Source organism: Cyprinodon tularosa, unplaced genomic scaffold, assembly GCF_016077235.1.
Source record: "Cyprinodon tularosa strain WSP-4 unplaced genomic scaffold, ASM1607723v1 ctg520, whole genome shotgun sequence".
In the NCBI taxonomy this organism is placed as follows: domain Eukaryota; kingdom Metazoa; phylum Chordata; class Actinopteri; order Cyprinodontiformes; family Cyprinodontidae; genus Cyprinodon; species Cyprinodon tularosa.
Genome location: NW_024039253.1, coordinates 641,100 through 664,321, shown reverse-complemented (window position 1 = coordinate 664,321; position 23,222 = coordinate 641,100). Strand labels below are relative to the sequence as shown.

At 36.2% G+C, this 23,222-nt stretch overlaps 1 protein-coding gene across 11 annotated transcripts in view; it reads right to left on the bottom strand.

Annotated features, from left to right (window-relative positions):
• The window catches only part of nrcama (neuronal cell adhesion molecule a), a 76,746-nt gene that overhangs the window by 27,918 nt on the left and 25,606 nt on the right, over positions 1-23,222 (bottom strand). For 7 of the 11 annotated variants that reach the window (XM_038303911.1, XM_038303912.1, XM_038303920.1 and 4 more), the window contains exons 2-5: positions 16,692-16,738; positions 2,851-3,032; positions 2,528-2,545; positions 2,055-2,160 (exon numbers count right to left, since the gene is read on the bottom strand). In XM_038303911.1, coding sequence (XP_038159839.1) covers positions 2,055-2,160; positions 2,528-2,545; positions 2,851-2,944 — 218 coding nt within the window. In that variant the 5' untranslated portion in view covers positions 2,945-3,032; positions 16,692-16,738. The remainder of the gene's footprint in view (positions 1-2,054; positions 2,161-2,527; positions 2,546-2,850; positions 3,033-16,691; positions 16,739-23,222) is intronic. The other 4 variants (XM_038303922.1, XM_038303914.1, XM_038303919.1 and 1 more) reach the window with 1 other exon arrangement.

Sequence of the window (23,222 nt, the reverse complement as noted above, 5' to 3'; positions counted from 1 at the left end):
GCTTTCCTTTTCCTATCCTTGCATAAAGGCCAGACATGTTGATATTTAAAATAAAAGATCTGCAGCATCTTGAGTGTGCTTTTTATTTGTACTCTGTTAATATGAGGTAGAAACAATGTCTTGGTAAGTTTGCTGGAATGCCAGAGATTTTCCAATGATGAACCAAATGGTGGACAATTAATCGGATTAATCGATTGTTGAAATGGTGGAGAAATTATTTAGCAATTGATTGATCATTAACCGGAGTAAAGAGAATCTAAAATATCTCATTAGCTTACAGAGTGACCCACCTTGAGCAGTAATTATACCAAAACTGTAAAAAAAAAAGTTAATATTTTGATTTTAAGATTAAAAAAAAAAATTCCGTCTGTCAATATGCTCTATCCAGAAATCCTCAAGTGGAAGAAATTTTGTTTCACCTGGTTTAATTTAGTAAAAAAGGAACCTTTTGCTATCTAATTATCAATCGATTAATCAAAAAATAGTCAACAGATTAATCGATTTGCAAAATAATCTTAAGTTCCAGCCTTTGTGAGTTGTTTACAGCTTTAGATCTTTTATAACCAAAGCCAGCTCCATTGTATCATCTCTGATCTGTCTTAAACCTTTTTTGACTTGGGTACCTCTTTGGGCACATTGTCTTACCATGAATACCCCCCTCAGTCAAAAGTACTGATGAGTGTCCAAAAGTGTAATGTACAATAACTGGTTATGAAATAAAAACTATTTTACTTAAAGGTATAGTGGAGGATTTTCACAATTTTTTTTAAAAGACTCGCCCTCTCCACTTAAAAAAAAAAAAAAATATGCACAGTCACAACACTGTACCTGCTCCCGAGAGGGAACGGCTATTGATTGCATGAAAGAGAATGCAACAGCCTATTTCTCCTCATACATGCTCTGTTTAAAAGTTACTGTTTGCATCGCCCATAAAAGCTTACTTTGCAAAGGAAGATTTGTAATTTTTCCACTAGGTCAGACTCACCACGGGTAAGTGAAAATAGGCATGAGCATATAGGACGGCCTTACATAAACATATGACCAGAATGATTGACAATTAGGAGGACCACTTATTTTGATGATCCACCCAGGAAAAGAACATCCTCCACTATACCTTTAGTCTATTAATTTGAGCATATAATTCTCAGGCATTTCATGCTTTCCATGTCAATTAAAAATCATAAATATGTTGCCTGGAATTTAGGAAGGAATCTAAATAAATATTATTAACCTATATTTATAAAACTGGGGCAACTCTGATAACTCCCTTATTATCACATTTAAACTTAAGTTGGGCCCAAAATACAGAACAAAAATGATAGTCAGACTGATTAAATTAGTTTTACTTTGATGCTGCTTTGATGAGCTCCGACAGCTCAGTGTGAAAAACAGCTGATACCAGGCTGTTTGTCTGCTTTGTTTTAATGTTTTTTTAAAGCTGCAGTTAACTCAAACATATAAGAAAAAAAAATACTTTTTCGGTTTTTGAAAGGATTGTTTAATTTTGGAATTAGGTCCTCACAAAGCAAAATAGATCCCAGTCCTATTTTATTTTAATACCTAAAAAATAAAATATTTTCATGTACCCCTTGTAATGCACTCATGGACCAATAGAGGCACCCCGGTTGGGAATCACTGCTCTAGATAACCTATGAGGACTTCATCAAACAGCTGTATTGTCAATAAAACAACACAGAGGTATCCTTTGTGTACTACTGTGTTATTGCACATAAATCCAGGTAATAATTAGAACAGGATAAAGGGTTACAAAGACATAAGCAAAACACGGCGCAAATGAAATAAAGCCTTTGATTAAATTGTAGGTCTTTGCCTGAATCTAACTTATTTGATTCAATGAATGGAGACGTGCTGCAAATCCACTCTTCCGGGTGTGTTCCAGCCAGGTCTCCGAGGCGACGGTTGCTATGGCGATTTATCTCTTCCACTCGCCTCCAGGTTAAGTTGCCCTCAGAAGCAGGGCTGTAATTTACCAGAGAGGAAGCATGGCGGCGGCATTAAATCTTTTATTAAGTGTTTTGGAGTTATCGTCTCACCTGGGATGAGGATTCCCTTTGGCCTCGCACTGAATGACGATTTTGTCCCGGGGATCAAAGATGTAATCCTTTGGGGACTGCAGTGTTATGGTGGGGGGTTGAGGCACTGGATATGAAATGCAGAGCAATGTAATTCATGCATACATCAACAATAAATCCAATGTAGACATGCTTTGACATAAACAAGCAGAATCACTATTCAAGCTTCGTGCATGCCAAGCCAAACTTGTCAGACAGGACTTTAGAAGCAAAGACATAAGCAGCAACCTCACCCTTAAGCTGATGTCTTACCATTTCCTAACTTAAAATTTACACTTCAAGCAACACTCCAAGCCAAGTAAGGTACTCAGTAGAGTTATGTTGTTGCAAAAAAACTCCATGCACATTGTTACTCAAGCCACACAAAGAGCAAATCAATAAATTTGAAGGGGCAAAACTCCACTCAAGCCAAGGCTATGTCTTAAGCAACTTACATCCTTCCAGTACTTTAGCTTTTTGTCCCATATGGCATGCCATACAACAGCAATAGAATATTGAGGAAAATTGTTAGAACATCTTTTAAACTTGTGCAAGAAAAAAGCAGCAGATAAGGTGAAGGAATATTTTTAGGAATTGATATAGCCAGCTTTCCCACTTTTAACTTGTATTTCTTTTAGGAAGGTGAAATAAATGCAAGAAGAGCTTTTTTTTTTTTTTTTTTTAAACACCATGATTAAAATCAATGAGTTAACAGCTGATAGCAGGGAAACACCAGAAATCATTATCTATACATGAAATTATTGAGAGTGGTACTTACGATCAAGAGGCACTTCAAGTCCTGCAGCTATGTGACTCAGCAGCATCAATAACACACCTTCCAGACCTGGCGCCCATTTTTGTTTTTTATCCATGTTTGTATATCACTGCCACAATGATGTGCGGTCCCCAGGTTTAACAGCAGAGGATGGGCAATCAGTTGGTGAACAAGAAGAAGTGACTCTATAAAGATAAAAAACACAACAGAAATTTGTAAAAACAATATTTTATCTGTGTTGTATTTATTGCACTTCAACTTGGCTGCATATTAAGAAAAGTGTAACATCAACTCAAAGGTTGAATTGGAAATTTAAGTTTGGATAAAACTATGACATCTCTAAACATCATAATCACTCACAACCTGCTAATATAGCCAATAAGAAAATTACTTCATATGACTTAATACTATACAGTAAAATGTATAGATGGGTCATATATCAGATCCAACGCTTATGTGCAACCAAATATTGTTACTGCTACTCATATTAAAAAATTTAGGTTGAGGCAACTGGTTCATATTCCTGTGTTGATCCCAGTGCAACTTGTTAACATTCTACCAACTGATTTAGGGAATATTCAGTCTTTTTTTTCCGAAAAGAGATAAAAAAAAAAAAAAACTTTCAAAGCACCAGATTTTTTAGAAGTCACTAATGTCCCAAATGTCCCACTAAAGTCCCTTACCACCCACCACTCTTAAAACAGTTTATAGTCTAGATTTACTATCTTTACAACTGACAACTATGTATATTTAGGTGTAAAAGGATTGCTATGTCATGTTTTATTTAAGTATTAATCTTGTAAACATAAATACAGTTGAAGAAATCGAGAAATGTCACAGCAGGATAGCAAAAAGGGTCTTTGGTTTACATGTGACGCTACACAAGGATCAACAACAATGCAAAATATTTTGATATGTTAGAAATTTATAGCGATTCTATGAATACAAAAGACTGTAAAACATGCATAAATATTTACATTTTAAGATGAATACATTTCACTTGTGGAGGTTTTGTTAAATCTTAAAGTGACATACGGTAAAACACTATCAACTGCAGTGGCTCTGGTAAAAAGAGACGTCAAAACAAAACTGATTCAACATTCTTTGTCCTGAAAAAACCTGTCCCCTCTTTCCTGTTATCTAGAAAACTGAGAAACAAAGTCAGAGGAGCTCCTACTTTTCTGTATTTTGTCTACTACTTTTTAAAGCAGACTAAATCTTTACAGCAGGTGATTAAATATTAGCTTCCTTAAAAAGAAAACCACACATCCATATAGTGTGCACAGCCTATATGCATATCAGCACATGTATGCAAAATCCCTCAACAGTACCAGAACCATCCTCAGCAGCATATTAGATACATCAAAGTACACATGAGTGGAAACCCACAAGCTATAGTTTCATAGAGGATCACCAAGGGATACTGGCTGATGCACCACAAATTCAATGAAATCATGTTAGCATTAATGTTCTCCAGTAAACAGCATCATGGGAAAATGCATTATGCTATTTTTTTTTTCTACAACTGCTTCCAGTTCACAGACTGTCAAATATGCTTTAGCAGACTAGGAGTAAGGGGTAGATTCAAATGATTCAAGCTACACAGACACAATGCTTGTTTCCTGACTGGATACACATTTAACTCCCAAATCTAATGCAGAGGGTGAAATGTGCAATCGGTACTCAACTGGGAGCATTTAAACTATTTCTAGCAGTGAAAGAGCATCAAACAATAAAATGCTAAGAGGTGTTTTTTTGCATGCATTTTCCCATTTATGTAATGCTCTGATTTCTACCATGCAAGCTAGGCAATGTACATGGTGCAAGTGAGCTGCGCCTTCTCTATTGGAATTCTTAATATTTTTTCTTACCAGCATAAAAAGCCAAAACATACAGAATTAATGGTCAAGTTTTGACATCTTATAGCATATATGTAATTGATATTGGTTAGTCTAATTTCAGCACATTTAATATTGTACTATTGTACCGGTTTGGGATGGAAAATGTAATATTAGTTGCAGGTTTTCAGCAGAATGTTGGTAATTCAATGGTAATAGTTGGTACTTGGGTTGCAAGGGTGTGACAATGTTCCGTGTAGGAACGAATAGCTACATTAAGCTTGTCTGTTGTAAAGGATCCAATTATTCAATACAGACCATGCAGCAAAATGACTGCCTAATCATGCATACAGTATCATTCACTCAAGAGATCAACGCCTACCATCTGGACAAGAGTGATGGACCTTTTATAATACTTACTGTCATCCTGCAACCCATCTCAAAGACTATCATTATTCACACTAACAGCTAAGTGTCCCATACATTGCCTGCCATAAAGATCAAAGCAGATGACTTCATCTAGAGCGAAAATATAGTCTGAAGGCATAGCTTGATAACAAAAGGTATGGTATCATCTTTAGAAATGAATATGCTCTGCATTGCTCCATCGACAACCATTGTTTTCATGTATGGTGGCACCATAGGGGAAGGTCAATAAATGAAAATGTTGTGGTGATATATATTTGCATTACTCCTGGTATTATTGCACCATTGGATATGATTTTGAGGAAGCTCTGATACTGCAGCTAAATGCTGATTGTGTAGAATCTTCAAAGGGTGCGGCTGTAGCATAGTTAACAAACTTTAGCACAATAGAAAAATGACTATCAGATAAAAATCATGCACACCAAAGGAGGTTTGGGCTAAGAAACCAATAGGATTGTGTGATTTTGAATGCAGTGTTGCCATTATATAGAAAGATTGATTAAAGGTGTAGTAGAGGATGTTCTTTTTCTGGGTGGATCATCAAAATAAGTGCTCCTCTTAATTATCAATCATTCTGCTGATATATTTACGTGACGCCATCCTACATGCTCCTCCTAATTTTCACATACCAGAGGTGAGTCTGATATAGTGGAAAAATTGCAAATCTTCTTTTGGAAAGTAAGCTTGTATGAGCGATGCAAACAGCAACTTTAAAATATAGTGTCCACAAGGAGCAGGTACTGGGTTGTGCATGTGCTTTTTTTAAGTTGGGAGGGAGGGTCTTTTCAAAAGTTTGTGAAAATCCTCAACTATACCTTTGAGGCAAGTCATCCATGTATTAGGAAGGTACAAGAGTGCATGATGCTGATACCCTCAAATCTTAAGGTGGAATAATGATGATACATGTCTAAACTTAGGTTAGTTACTGTTTTGTAGGAGTGCCACGTCTTATGGCACTCAGAGAATGAATAACAGAGAGTAAGTTCCGGACTACACACAGAATTTTTTTCAAGCTGAGCTAGGGCGTGAGTGGGAGCTAACACAACCCCAGGACACAACTAATTACGCTGACATGTCCTGTTGAGTATTACGCTCACTGGGGGATGAAATCCAGAGATAAAGAGTGTAACATCGCTGAACATACTTACAGGCAGTTCATGTCCGCCGAAGCCCTTAATCTCATTGTAAAAACCACTGCAATATAATTACATAAAGGCGGCATCTTATGTTCAGATTAATTACAATAATGCTCCATGCAGCAGCAACAGATATGGCGCTGCAACATCAGCAGCAGTTTCAACAAGCAATACTGAAATTTTGCAAAAAAGTAAAATTAAAAAGTGGAGAAAATGCTTTAGTTTTTATATTAACAATGTAGAATGTGCAACAAAAATCCCAGATTATGTTTTAAAATGTAAAGTGCATATGTAAACCATGATTCGACAGGATTTATTCTTGAAAGTATTTAAGTCTGTCCCTTAAAATTATTAGAATCAATTTGATTATGCTCTGATACATATCATTCTATAACAGCGCTGGCTAATCCTTTTATTTGTTAGCCTCTGGAAGGTGTTCTTCATACCATCATTAAATTGTCTGTAGGTTTTCTTCGAATTCCATCATGCATTGATCTTTGCATAAACTCTCACTACGTTTCCTGGCCCTGCTAAAGGATAGCATGGTGGCCCATAGCATGGATGTGGAAGGTTCTTTTTAAAATGTTGTATTTTACAACACGGTTTAAATTTAAATTGTATAGCCCCAGAGAAAACTCTTCTACATATTTCAGCAGGATTTTACCTTTTATTTTTTTTAGATTTCTGCCACAAAAGACAGATTTCCGTGTATAACTAATTGTGCTGACAAAGACCTTCAACAACAGGTTTTAGACAATTCTTCCAAATCAATGTTCATGTTTATATTTATAAATATATACAAACTTTTTTGCTTATAAGTGTCTAAAACAACACTGACTATTCTAAAGTGTTTATCCAGCCTGCTGTGTGAACTTTTCACAGTTAAAGGCTAGGCCATGAGGCTGTACTGTGCTGTGTGGTGGAAAACATTGCTTTGGCATATTTATTCTTCACAGAACAGCACAATTACACAAACAGACAGAAACCCAGCATTACATTCAACCTCAAGCTATTAGGCTCATGTTAATTCCTCGCTGCACATTTTCTTAAGAGGCTGCCAAAATGGAAAGGATCATAATAAAAGTCAACCTTGTGATTCACTGAAATGACATCAGCTAGTGGGTAGGTCATCTCTCATCATCCATTATCCTTTGACCAACTCTAAGGTCAGAGAAACCATGAAGCTCTGCTGCTCAGTTGTAATTAAATTACTGCATTGGCTGCTTTGCTGTGTTATTTTGTCTTCTTTCTGAAACCAGCCTGTGACCATGATGGAGTTTAGTGTCACACCAATGACGGCTATTTCCTTTCCTTGGTTATTTTTGTAAATGTGATGATAAATATTTCTTTAATGTTTAAGAATTAAATTGAGCTCTAATCTTTTTTTTTTGCAGCGTAAATTTCCATATTATAATGAGATACTGCAATATTTGATTTCTCTTTGGGATTAATAATGTACTTTGGAATTGAATATGGATCGTTTGTTTAAGAATTAGATAAAGTTATAAGCCATACAGCTTATAAGAATCCCTGTTTCCTTAAAATCTCTGACAACTTTTATCTGAGTAGCCATGGCTGAAACTGGACTAATTCAATAAAAACATTGCCTCATCTTTAAGTGCCACGACCTACTTGAGATTTTGTTTCAGACAATATCCATTTTTTTTAAATTCATTTTTCTCATCTTCTTATGGATACTTCATGCACATTTATTTTCACTGGTAACAAGGAGAATGATACTTCCTGCATGGTGGGGACGCCGAACGCATAGGAGATGAAAAAGAGAGGCTTGATCATGAAAAGAAGAGAAACAAAAGAGCTTATTTTACAGAAACAGAGTGAACAGAGATTGTTTTTCTCAGTGATAATAATTTATCTCAAAGGACAAGGATTTAAAAAAACATTGATTTCAATTCTATTTTAGTTCTTTACTTCGGCTCCTCTTTTGCGCAGGCAGCACATAATCCAGTAAATTATTTCCCCTAAGAATGTGTGTTAAAGTATGTACATCTTTAACTGGAATGTGGTTGTTTAGCCAAGCTAGAAATAGAACACAGAAAAAAGTCCTGCTCTGAAAGTTCTTAGCAGCTTGTTTAGTTACACTAATATGTGATGGTATGTCAACCTCTTCAGCAGTGACATTAAACAAAACTTCAAACTAAGCTTTTCTGTTGAAAACCACCAGCAGCCCCTTCTAATAACATACCAGGTGATTAGGGGCTTTCCTATAAGTTTGCAGAAATGCTTTTATTTTCAGGGTTAGAATAAAAATCACTTCTATCAAAGCCTTTTATGGATTAGTTAGTTTTTTTGTTTTTTCTTAGTTTTTTTGCTGTAAAAGTATAGAGTAGGTTTAAAACAGGTTTTCGAATTTAAGTAACATATGTCAACAAATTAAATTTACCTTCTTATTACTTGCGGAATTGTGTCCATTGAACTAAATGATGTATACCCTGATAGACCATCAACCAAAACACCATTTACTATTGTATAAATAGACTTTTATGATATGATTTTATTTCTTTCAAAAAGTTGAAATGATTGATATCGCTTTATTATGTAGTAAAAAAAAAAAATCAAACATGATTTTTCTGAGTGATTCAAGCCATTTCTTTTTTATATATATACCGGTACTCAAAAAGGGTCCTCGCTTAAGGTTCTTGAACTTAAGGTTCAGTCCTTTAAAGAACTGTACCCATCACCGGATTATCTGCTAAAGGCTCTGGATAAAAGACATCAACATCTCTCAAATGTACTAGCGTTAACTCAAGATTTCCTCTGCCCTTAAAATAGCAAAGCCTGAAGCAGAATGCAATGTTGGTCACTCCTCAGCCTTCGTCTTTCTAACAAACACTGATGGATTACAGCCTGATATGACAGATGATGAAGGAGGAAAAAGGAGGAAGGAAGAGATTTGCACGGAGTGATAGAAAGCACAATCATTTGCAATCATTAAATCACAGCGAGAGAGATATTTATGAGACAATATACTGACTCAGGCTGCTTTCAGCAAGATTAAACCAGAGGGAATGCTCTATCATCTGCTTGGAGCATGAACAGATATTTGCTTTTATTGAACTGATCTCAATAATTCTGTTAAAAAAATCTGATAATTCTTTTTGTGTAAAAGCTGGGGATACTTCTTTTGTTCAGGTATAATTTTATTGCAGACTGCTTGGTTACACTCTGGACGGTAGATACTATGCTATTGTAATGTGTGACAAACTGCAAATCAGCTGTGGAAAATTGAGAAAGTCGGTCAAAGCAACGAAAACAAGCTAAACCATATTGTTTAACTCAAATACCTTTTAATAAAATATGTAAAAACTGATACATTATGTTGCATTTTCATAACTTATAGGGTAAGAAGTAGGGGGAGTGTTGGCCTAGTTGGTTAGAGCAGTGTACTTGTATTCTGAGAAGGTTGCTCCCCGGGTGCTGCACAGTGGCAGCCCACTGCTCCCCAAGGGGATGGGTTAAATGCAGAGGTAAATTTCTCCAGTGTAAGATGAATAAAGTTCAATTATAATTATTATAGATTCTTCAGATAAGCAATGGTAATCAAGTATACAAACCAAGGTATGCAAGGTGATTACATGGGAAACACTAGAGCTGAGGATGTTTATTTTAACAGACCTTAACTTGGATATTATCAGTTATCAGAGCTGATATGTTTATATATATTTATTATATAAATGCTCTAATGACACATATAACAACTCAGTTTTTCTATTTCATACATTTTTTTAGCAGGACAACATTATTTAGCATAACTAAGCAGTTTGGAAAAAAAAAACTGAGTTGTATACGCTTATTTATTTAAGGGATCCCTGTTACCTAAAGTTATCTCTTCCTTCCTGAGTCAGTGGTTTCAATTGTTTTATTATCTGTTGACTTTAACCAGAATGCATGCCTCGTTGGACATTAATTAGGAACAGCTTTTGCTACAATTACATCATCTCTTCACAAAATAAAGACTGACAAAACTGGCAGGTCCCTTTGTCTCCAACAGCTCTAAAACCGGATCACCCTGAGCCACCTAATCAAAACAAACTATCTCAGCTTCTTTTAAATGTGCAAAATACACCCACCCACCCATACACACTGGACCTTGGTTTTGTGGGTCAGTTTTTTCTAGCAGCATCTATAGAAATCGCCCTGCGCCCACTTTTCTCTGAGGCTTTGTGATATGCTGATGGTCAGCAGGCCTCATGCCATGACACTGCCTATCCTCTCTTCTGCCTCTGACCGATGCGACCCTTTGTCCTCCGATGTTGTTTATCACAGCAATAATGCTGAAATGGCAGCGGTGTCCTAAGGTACAAAGTGACACCACTGGGAGACCACAGCACCAACATAATAAAATAAATAAAAACACCCATGCTGGCAACCGTGTAACATTAACTACAGCTAGGATATAAAAAAAACTACAGAATTCCTTTGCTTAAAGCTATTTTAAATTATTTTTTACCAAAGCACGTATACCTTTTTTTTACTATTTTCCCCACTTTCTATTTCATTATGTGTAGGTTTTATAGAAAATCTAATTTCTAAGTCATACAGATAACTTGAGTGAATAAAACGTTTTTGTTTTTTTTTCAAACTTGGATAGTAAGAAAAAAAGCTCCTCACACCACCCTATTTAAAGAGTTAGGCACTCAGGACAGCTGAAAATGAGTGTTTTACATTGCTGTAGAAAAATGTAAATAGAAATGAAAATAAATCTACAAGTTTGAAAACATTTTCCCACAGTTCTTCAAGTCTGTCTATTAGCGTGCTCGTGTGTGGGACTTAATTTTGTCTTAGCAAGCCTTTAAAGAAAGTGAACAGCAGGATATCTATTGATCTGTCCCCAGGGTGTCTAAATGTTGCCAAAAAGTCAATTTAGGGGGGGGGGATATTGACCAGCAAAAGCATTAAGATTTAAACCGCTAACCACCCTTTAAGTGCACATGGCAAAATAGATGCCATGTGCACTTAAAGGGCGGTTAAATAATCAGTGGAAGCTGATTATGTAACAGAAATATATGATTCAAATAAACATATTTAAATGTATGTATGTTTATGTCATACCACTTTGAGGAGTAAAGCAGAAAAAAATCATATCTTTTAATTTTCTGTTCAGAAAGTATATCTTACGAGTTGTCCTGCTATATTGTCAATATATAAGTCAATCTTCTGAGAACATCCGGGCTAGATCTATATATATATAAACCTCTTTAATGCTGATATATTTTTTTTCAGTTTTTTTTTTACGATTTAGTTCACACCACATGCAGGCAGCAGGGTGCACTGGTAAAACAGATGAGTCAGGATGAGAACAGCATAGAGGAGTAGCTATATGTGACTTGGTTCTGATAAGCACACTCAAAGAATCCAGCATGGTTTGGTGCAGAGCATTGTATTACTCTGGTTCAAATGTGGAAAACCTTTAGCTTTTTTACTTTAACTTAAAATCTGTGGGGGTTTTTTAATCACTCTTTCACAGCAATAACCTATATATATTTTTTTTTGGTCTGTTGTTTAACATTCCATTACAGTCAAGTTGCATGTGGTCCCTAGAAAATGAGAACAAAAAATAAACGGATATGAAGACTTTTGGAAAGCCATGTATTTGTGCTTATTTCATCCCTACATCCAATTTCTTATTCAGGGAAATGCACACAGCCAGCCCCAAATATCTATTTATTTGCTGCCTGTGGACTGATTGTAGATGTGCCCGTGGGTATATATATTTCTATGACAGCTCAGAAAGTCTTCCTCGCCTGTCTAAGGTAGTCTTTTTAAAATCTGTGGGTTGAGTCAGTGCAGAGCCTGGCTCGGTCTATCACTGGTTTTTGTCTCTTTGGATCTTATAAGTTTCTACTGCATGTATGTTTAAAAAGCTAGACTTAAAATCAAAGACTTTTCCATACCCGAAACTGTTCAGGACAATGAAATGTGTCCAAATGTGAACGTGTTTTACACAGAAAGTATCACCAAAACACAACACTGCTAGAAAACCACTACAAAAACACAAAATTACAGTGAGACTAAAAAGTAAACTAAACAAAGGGCAGAACCCTGACACATCTAATGGTTGTCCATCAGGGCCATGGGACTATTGGTCTCCAAAAGGTGGGGTACACACTGGATAAGTCAGTAGTACATCACAGGGTAACACAGAGACATACAAGCATGAACACACATTCAAGGGTGATTTAGAATCATCAATTAATAGTCATGTTTTTTGGATGTCGGAAAAAAGCCGGAGTACCCAGAAGGCACCCACGCACACAGAGGGTGATAATGCAGACCCTTGGCATAAGATCGAACCTAGAACCTTTTGGCTGCAAGCCAACATTGCTGAAACCTAGAATAAACTTATGGAGTTAAAACAATTTAAAAAGTTGTGCAAACATTTATTTGTCAGACTCTTCTAATAATAGAAATTATACAACTAAACCCGTCCTACAATTAACTTTTATTAAGCCCCTTGTCAGTAGGCATGTAGATCAACATGCTGTATATAACCAAATGACATAAAAAATTACATATGCAAGAAATTAACATTTATCTAAAACTGGATGAAATAACAATAAAACTGATCAAATTATATTTTTATTAAAACACTAGGTAAAAAAAAAGACAAAACAAATATCATAGAAAAGAAGACCATGGGACTTATCATGGGAAATTATCTGAAGCAAGGAAGATAATGTACTAACAACAAAGGTGATGGCATCAACCTACCATCGTTGGGGGTCCAAAACGTTTGTGCTTTCTATTGTTTGAAAGGAAATTGTTAAGTCATCACGATCTGATGTTTTGCAGCAAAATTACACAAATGTAACATGTATAAGTTTAAAACTAGTGGGCCAAGCAATACACCCTGGAGAACTCCATAAAGTCTAGTAAAGTTTAAAGACTCATCATTAACATAAAATAGTGCAATTAACAAAGTGATTGCCAAATACATTTTCTAAATGTAATTTGTGTGCTAAAACATTGCATGATCAAATTGTGTGCGGAATCAGTGTGAGAGTGATGATTCAATGACATCTGGAAACAGAGATTTTGAAATCAAATGCCTCACTGAATAGTTTTTGCAAATTAGGGGTGTCCAGCTTCAGTCCTCAAGGGCCAGTGTCCTGCGTGTAGTTCCTGCTTCACCACACATATGATTTAAATGAATGGATGATTACTGTATAAGATCGTTGCTGAACTACATAATCTAAATCAGGTGAGCTGAAGTATGGAAACATCCATAGTGGGTCAAAGAGGGCTGCTGTCCTGCAGGTTTTAGATGTTTCTCAGCTTTAGTGCAGCTGATTCTGATGATTGGAGTTGAGCAAAAGCCTGTTAATCAACTATCAGTTAAGATCTAAAACATATATGACACAGGCCTTTGAAGAGTGTCTCTGGGCAAAACGTGGGGGTAAATAAACTGCATTGTGCACGAAGAATAATGAGTCTGTACAGATGACAGTTTCATTTCAATGCAGCATTAGTATGGACAGATGCTGTAAATCCTTCTGGGCCAAGTTTTTTTTAGTATTCCTTGGTGCTATTTTAAAGTGAAAGGTATTGATGAGCTAACGACACACATGGCCTTGGTGTGTCACTTAAAGCTCTACAACATAACATCCTGTGGAAAAATGTGTTTGTCTTTCAATGCAAGACTGGTGAGAGATGATTGTTAAACCTTTAAGATTTGATGTATATTTTCTAGCTGTTTTAGTGACCATGAGAAGATAATCTCTTAGGCTAGCTGACAGTAGCATTTCTGCAAACACTTGAGTACAGTGGCATATACAGAACAAGGCAGGTAGGCTATGAGATAGAGTAGGCAAACATGCAAAGAGGAATGAAAAAAGCATGATGGAAAAGTGGGGGCAGAAGGAGCAAGGGAGGGGTTTCTAATTGATGGTGTTATGGCAGTGTAACAAGCTGGCATGGCCTCTTTTCTGCCTCCTCCATCCATCTGTTCATCAGGATTACTCATGAAGAGGAGAAGAGAGGAAGCCGTGGCACCACAGAGCAGAGATCACCATCACAATGGGCAATACCTGAAAGTGAACCACTATTTCTGTGACTCCAATAAACTAACACAAACTCCTGTAATGACTCACCGTTCAAATTATGGCTCAGTTTAACTGAGTGTCCTCATGGGAGTATTCAGGAAACAAGGATGGAAATTAAACATGGAAAACATAGTAGTGATGTGTTATGTAATACTGCATTGCTCTACTTACTAAAGCTAATGCTCCCTGCTGGCAGATCTGTTTGTAGGTTTTCCTCATGGTTGATACAAATGTTTCTATGCATTCTTATTCATATATTTAAGCAGGCCTCTCACTGTTATTGCTGAAAGCAAAGCCAAAGAGAAGTTAAAACTAACTAATATCTGATTGTGTTGATGAATCTGTAAAAGCCAATGTTGCATTGTGTTTTTTGTTTTTTTTTATCAAAATATGTGTATGATATTTTTCAGCAGCAGAATAGGACATTGAATCCTGACCAGTACCATCATACTGGTCATATTCAAACTCTGTTCAAACACATGCCTTTACTTCACCTTGTAGGCAAATTTCTACTTTGCATCATTTTTTTTGTTGCTGAATGAAAATAAAATCTTTCACCTGGCTTAGTTCATTGCATCTCAAAAGGCTAAACACTTTTATTTAGTAATGCTCTAAATGAATGAAAAACACATCTGGGCTCTTAAGAATAAATGCATACTATTAATTGTAATGTACTCACATCTTAAACACAATGTATCATCTTACTCCTGCTGTCATTAATTATGTTCTGTTATAATGTTTGTTGACATTGATGCAACGTGTTGTTTTAAAAACACAATGTTTACACCACTGTCCTTCCTTACAGAACAAGGAAGGCTATTAGCTCAGCTAAAGACTTAAAATACTTCATAATAGGTTGTAGAAAGGGACAATTTATTCTCTTTAGGGTTTAAGAAGCATTTCACGCCCGGAAATGTACAACTGAACTAAAGAATATCTGAAGTACATAGCAAATGTTTGATACCTGTGCAGAGGTAAAAATATTTTTCAAGGGAAACCAATCAAAAGTGTTATTATGTCCGACATTATAAGTGATAAAACGAAGAAAATGCAATCAATATTTTTTTAGGCTCGCCTACATTTGTTTTGTTTTTTTTGTTTTTTTTGTTTGGGGGGTTATGAACAGTGCAAAACACAGTAAAAGTCTACCTAAAAACCATGTGGACATTGTTACTATAACTAAAGGAAGTTAGAACTGAATCACTTGAAATTAGAACTGAATCTCTTTATGCATATTCATTTCACAAAGATCCTACTGGGCAGTGTGCCAGACACATATATCATTATAAGACTCCTTCTGCAAATTAATCTTTAGTCATAATAATCAGGGGTATTGGTAGCCTAGTGGTTAGGGCATAGAGCTTTGAATCCTGAGTTCAAGCTCCACTCCCATGGACTGCCACTCTGGGTCCCTGAGCAAGACCCTTAACCCCACAAACCTGGGCGCCGCACAATGGCAGCCCACTCCTCTCCAAGGGGATGGGTTTAATGCAGAGAGTTCATTTCGTTGCTCTGTACTTGTAACAGAGAAATGACAATAAAAGCTGACAAACAACTGTATTTACCGTGTGTTTTATCAGTTCTTGCTGCAGTTTAATACAACTTCTGTTTTTAAGTTTATCTTATAAAATATTCAGCCTTGGTTTGCAGGTGAATAACTCTTGTTTAAAAAGTCGCATGCGGCAGCCATATACATCACCACTAAGCATTCTCCAGAATTTACAAATAACGATGTACCCATGCACCCATCACCTCCGACGTAAACCCTTACAACGCAGATTAATCCCTTGTAAGCTATTTCCCAGAAAGTTTTACTTCCACAGTGAAATGATGTCATCTGGATAACACCAAGCATAAAGCAGCCAACTAACTGCACAAAACACAAGCAAGAAGCTATAGAGATTATGCTGTTTTAAATAGTTTGAGAAAGCAAATGCAACAAGAATCCAAGCATTGTAGGTGAAAAACTACAACAATGTGTGATGCACTGCTAATTCACAAAGGAAAACTACAACAACTATCTTACAAGCTATTGGTTAATACCAGATATCATCTTCTTAGCAGGAAATGTTTAACGTCAGAACCAAAACAATTTATTAGACAAGAACAAACTTAGCAAGTACATCCAGTGGGGGAAGGGGTTTGTTCCATTTAGACAGACAAGTTTTCTGCTAGGTTTGGTTTAAATTATGAAACTAACAGCATATGCAGGAGCTTTAAAGACACAACACGCCTTAAAGGAATAGTACACCCGAAACATGTTTTGGGTGTACTATTCCTTTAAACATTCCAAATCCCAGTAATAGATTAGTTTGAGTTGCTAATATATATCTATATTTAAACGCGAAAATCAGTAGACAGTGATCAAGTGGTCGACTCACCTAATAGGAGTAGATCTCAGTTACTTTCTTCTAATGTTGTATCAGACCTACAACACAGAGGAAGAAATTCTGTGAGACTGGGTGTTTTTAACGGCAATACAAAAAAGAAACATTTCTAAAAGAAATGACAGGTACTAAATAGCTTAAATGAGAAAAATGTATTTAGAAAAGATATTTAACTAGAGGGACACCCTCAAAACCCGTTCACAGCCGATTGCATTTCAGCTTTTTTCCTGGTGTTTCACAGCCACAATTTAAGAATTACAATACATACAAGAAAAGATGAATTCTCCAGATGTGGTCATGTGGTCATTTTAAATTCAACAAAAAATAAAGGGATAACAAGATAATCTTCATTTAGACATCAAAGCATATGCTCATAAACTCTACCTGACCTTTCTTTTTTTTTGACTAAAACATTAAAGCAAACATCAAAGCTTCGAAACTAAAGCGGCTATTAAAAAGTAAATGAACTCATCCTACGCTCAGAATGACACACCCTTATCTTTTTTCAATTACTGATGTTCTGCTTAATGTCAAGGCAGTTTCCAAACTTTGGATTCCATATACTCAATCCTAAACTTTCCCTTCTCAAAAATAATGTCAGAGGTCTTTCATTTTTGAGCACTGATAATGTTTCAACCAATCCCATTTTATTGAAAATGTTTCCCCTTTTTCTTAGTACTACAAGGAGTAATAGAAATAGTGTAGATATAGAGCGTGTTCCTCAATTCTTTAGGCATTTAAGTTCATGGTACCATTAGAAGTAAATATAGTCGTCCATTAAGTGTAATAAAGACTGAAAAGAAATCTTAACTGTGATCGTTTTCTAGAAACCCTTTTGTCTAAAACTGTGGTATGGAATCGTCTCTGGATTTCAATGATCTTGGCCCTGATGACTGGCTGGATCACTCATTTCATTCCCCTACCTAGCTCAGCCAGTTTTCTCATTATCCTTCATCTTATCCACCTGCTGCAGCTTCTATTTAACCTGCTCTCTAACCAGTCATCAGCGCCAGATTATTCAAGCCTTTGGTGAGAGTTCTCCAGCGTACCTTAATGTGGTCTGAGTGCCTGATCCTGACCCGTTCTGCCTTTGGACGTCTGAGCCTCCACGTACCCGTTCTGATCTCTTTGCTTAACCTTTTTTACGGATTCCTGCTGGATTCTGCCTGTTGACGACTCTGGATCTGCTTCTTTTCACAGACCTGGATTTCCCTTCAGTACCTCTTCTAGTCTCTGAACTTCTGGCCCGGACTGCTATGAACCTCTTGGACACCGGCTCTAGATTCGTCCTCTGGATTGTCCTGCCCTCCTTCGCCTACTTGTATCTTAACCTTGATCAGTTCTGATGTCTTCAAGACTTCAGCATGTTGAACTCTCTGGGGAGCATTCGTCGCATCATGTTGGCGGCTGGAATCCACCTCTTCCTCTGGGTATGAACTGAACTTTAAGACCAGGTTAGTGACTCACATGTTTGTAATCATCCTCCGTCAGATTAACATAGTCACTAACCTGTTTCCCTCCTAGAGAGGTTCCTGCATTAGACGCCCTAGTTGCCATCGACAATTTGTATTTTTAAATAAACCATTTTTGAGTAATCTTACTGTCTGTCTTGCCTTTAATACTGAGTCCTCCCTTCTGAGCCTTGACATAGGAGCAGGTGAAGTTTTAAGTTTTTTAGAACTCTATTTCTGCTGTTTCTCCCCTTTAGCAGTTTAATGAGTGAGACAGATAACAGACACAAGGAAAGGAACCAACAGTGTGCTAATTGGATCTGTAGATATCGCACAATTTCAACTAATTTGTTTACACCACCTTTGAATTAGTGCAGAATTAGAGCTGGTTAAGGTGAAAGTGTGACATGCTTCATTTCACCTGAGTGATTGGTGACTCAGAAAAACATTAATAATAAAATGGACCAATGCTTTAAGTATTGTCTTGAAAGGTACAAATCAATACCATCTGGTTCCATTCACAGAGATATATTTTATGCTATTTGTATAGTTATCATAATATTTTAACTGTAATTAGGTTATCAATGTGATATAGAAAGTAAATGTTGATGATTGAAATAGTTAAATTATTTAGTTAAAATATTTTTTAGATGTATTCATTGAAGTAAACAGAATTTATTGTATTCTCCTTCTATAGCCATTGTCGGGTGAGGTCTCCAAATTCATACGCACATCTCTCTCTCTCCCGAGGGAATACTCAGTAAATGACTATGACTTGCTAATACATGGCCTTTAATCAACCACAATGTCTTTCTGTCACTTTTATTACTCCTTACTTCCATCACAAATAAAATCCACCCACAATCTTCACTCATGCACACACCAATACAGAGACAGACACATGCATAATGCCCCTTTCACCTCAACAAAGAGGCTAACCTCCGTGACCAGAAAAGCATTATCATAATATCCAGGGGGACCCTCCATTTATCTAACATTAGCAAAACAAATTCTTATTTAGACAAGAACCTTCAAAATTGTTGCTGAGTAGGCTGAACCAATGGGGTTTATTTTAAAACAACAAAATAAAAATATTTTTTTTCTTTTTTGTTAAGAGTCCCCACTATATTTTAGCAATAGACTGAATGGTGTGAATTACAACAGCTAGAACTGATTTAATTCTGTATTCTTGACCGATCTGCTTTGAACTTGAACTCCATTGATCTTATCTGAGCAGAACTGAAGCAGGCTGAGCTGAAACAAGAGAAGAAAGACAAAGATAAGGGGGAAGAGTGGGGAAGGGGTGAGAAGTGTGAGATCCTAATAAGTGGAGACAGAAACACACCGAGACGTCAGAAAACTGTAGCTTGAGGCAAACCAGGTATCGTGGGAGAAAGACCTTGTTTGAGATGGAAGCAAAAGGATAGAGGACCAAACATGAAAAAATTAAGAGCAAGGGAGGATCACAAGCATGCATTATTAAAGGACAAATCTAAAAGCACTTTATCATCAGAATGAGTGTGTGAAGGGTGTAGAGCTATAGTGAGAGACAAGAGAAAAAGCTTATCTAACATCTTAACACATTTTTTGATAAAAATGATTTAATCTAAACTAGAGTTTTGAGTTTTTTTTATTTTCTTAGACTAATTCTAATTAATGAAAAGGTTGTTAGACAGACCTAAATGATCTACATATAAGCTATAGGTTTCCTTTTGTGCTTTAAAACTTTCAAAGGTGGAAATAACTATAGCTTTCAAAAGAGACCTACATATCTAATTCACACTCAAAAACACATACTTACATATTTATTATCTCCTTTTTTTAACCAACATCTTGCTGATGAAGATTCTCAGTCATCCAGGTCATTGTCATTCCGTAAAAGTAAAAAAAAAAAATCCACTGGAAAAAATCCATTCGCAATTCAAGTGTGAAATTTGAATTGCGAAAGCTTCCTGGAGAGGTGGCGAAACGTCTTCAAATCTTTGAAACCAAGTCCAGTGGATTTTTTTTTTACTATTACCGAACCAAGATCTTATTTGCTATTTTGCTTGTTAGCAATTCTTTGAAGACACCTTTCTGCAAAAATGCTTTTTCACTGACTTAGAAGCCATCCTGATCATTGGTGCTTGAAAGGCCGGTTGGAGTTCTTGATCTATTAGGATTATCTACACAACCATGGCTTGGATTTACAAAGAAAGACCAAAGTTAGACATATAGGATATTTATCAGACTGGTTTAGGACAAAATTAGTCACTAAAATAATCACTTATTATAATCATGGATTGCGGAAAATTGTCCCTGAAAAGAACTTGAGTTCAAGCAATATGCTTTTACACAGAGATTTTTAGACAAACTCTTCAGAGGATGTCTTATTGTGCTAAACTAGAAATGAAAGCATGAAGAAGAAAGTCTCTCATGGAAGGCCTTTTGCTACTTTGGCATTCAAATGAAACTGAATGCCAAACTACTTCATGTAGCCTTTCAAGTCATTTAAAAACTATTGCATCTTAAGAAGTATTATATTACACCTTATAAAAACTCCAACATCAGAAAATAAAAGACTGAGAATCTTTTATTTCATCTGCAACAATCGGATGTTAGGGTCAGAATTTGCTGTAAACAGCATTAAGTTGTGCTTTGCAGGAACCATTCAGGGTAATAGAGTTGAGAAATTGCTGCTAGAGATATGTTCTTGCCAAGTTTTGGTCTTCTTAGCATGAACTGAGCTTTGCTTAAACACCACAGTAGGTGTAAATATTTGTTCCTTTTCCCTTAATGTAACAATACTGAAAAAAATACTGACTTTAATATTAATATTTGATGAAGCCATCATTCAATTATATTTCCACAATAGTCTAAAATATCTTTGACACTGAAGTTAAAGAGATGAGGGCTGCTAGTTTTCTATGTTTTTTTTTTTCCATCTACAGACCAGGATCAATAATATAACATATAGCCATTTAGATTGAGCCTCTTATTTAAATTAGTCCTGTGATCGTATGAACCCACAAGGAGTAACACCCCATGTGTTTGATTTTCTTTAACTAGAAATGTATTTGTGCCTCATAATGGCTCAGGTTGGAGCCTTTGCCTTAGAAGACAAATGCTATTTCCAAAAACACAGGCCGTTACTCTCTAGCTGCTGCTTAAAAATATTTACCAATAACCTTATTTAATGCAGCATTAATTAACAGGTAATGAGGCTATTTTAAATCTGTGACTCACTTAACTTGAATTAGTAAACATATTTTAATTTGGCATAAAAATATAAAATCTCGAACACATGACTAGTTTACAGTCCCTTAGGGATGCATCTAGTTCCTTGAACAGAGTATTTAATCATTTACAATTTTTCTTTATTAGCAATCTCACTTTTAGCTGCAGTTCTAGAATGGCTGGATTGTAACAGAAACTAAAATTGAAATCTAAAAAACAAAGGTCCTTTTATTTTCTGCAGGCTACCAATGTTTGGAAGCCATATTATTAACAAATTTTAAAGGGAAAGCAAATTTACACCAGAAGTTTACATTCATCATGTATGATAGAAGTGTCTTTCACATCAACATAGTGAGAAAAGGCCTGCCATATGTCGGAGTAAAAAACGTATTGGCGACACTCTAAGAACCCAGACTGCGAGGAAATTAGTTTGACTCATTTCTTACTGGAGGTCCATACTTGGCTAGTGTAAAGTGCAAACAGCAGGGTATATATAATACACTAAAAGTTTATACTGTGCATGAAGTGACATTAGCAACTCACTGATAGCTTTAAGTAATAGTACAAAGTAAAAAAACGGGTCTCCACAGCAGGGTGGGCAGCAGCACAAGGTAGTGAAATACACAGGCTGCCACGTAGACTGAATGTTGTTTGGTTCGGCTTCAGACGTGCCATCTGTCCACAAAAGGGCTCTGGTAAGGGGCTTGGTCATTCATTATTCTGCGTGTGTACTCTGTGCCTATAAACATCTGGCTACATGCTTCTCCAGTTACAGAAAATGACAAATGTTCTTTTAAATATGGTAAAGTCATTGCAGTTTAATGAGCTCAGTCCGCTGGGCATAAAAAATTTGTAGTGTTTTGGACAGCAGTTTGCATGCATAATAAAATGAGAAAATAGACGGGATAATGTCTTCAAATGAGAGCTAGTTGTACCACAATGACCTTTCAATTGGATTATATGGATTCAATTTTAACAGCTTGTAGCCATCTGAAAAAACTAATGAAGAGTTGTAATTTAACTGTGGCTTTAAATTACAGTAAAATGAAGATTATTACTGATAAATATGGCTTTCTGGCTAATAGATCCATAGGTTATCCTAAACTTTTAAATAAAAAATTTTTCTAATTAATTAGAATGGAGTACTATTTATTGCAAAGCACAGGGCAACTTAAGGAAGCACAGTCATGTGAGAGAGTTTAAATTTATACCCCAGAAGCTCACACTTGTTGCATACAAAGTTTTTCTGAAAAAACATTGCATCCTGCGGGTGTATCATTTGTTTTTTTTGTGTTTTACACTTTGTTTCGACCAAATTTTTTTTAGTAAATACATCCCTTTGTGTATACCGACAATGACAACACCAAGTGACAAGAGGTACAATACTGCACATGTGCACAGGTGGTAAACAAGTAAGCCTTGTAGCTAAACCAGTTAGCACCTTCAAGCTAAGTTGCAAAAATAATAATAAAAAAAATCTGTTATATAATGTAACCACTACCACCAGACTTGAAAGCTGTGTTCTGTGCTTTTAGCAATTTCCAAACTTCCCCATTCATCCAGGGTTGTTGGCTGGCTCGGATGGTGATTTTCTTGCTGATGCTGACATCCTCAATGTATTTGTGGATGTAGGCTGACACAGTTATGGCATACTCATCTATTTCAGTTTTGCTGTCATAGGTTGCTGCAGCTGTAAACATGTTTCTGTCAAAGCATATCAAAACAGTCTTGGAGTTTTTCCATGGCCCCCTCACACCACACTCTGATTTCTTTGTCAGTCAGTTTAGCCCTAATTAGCTGGGGCCTGTAAGCAGCAATTAGCATGACAGCCTTTTGTCGTTTTTAGGCAACAAAAAAT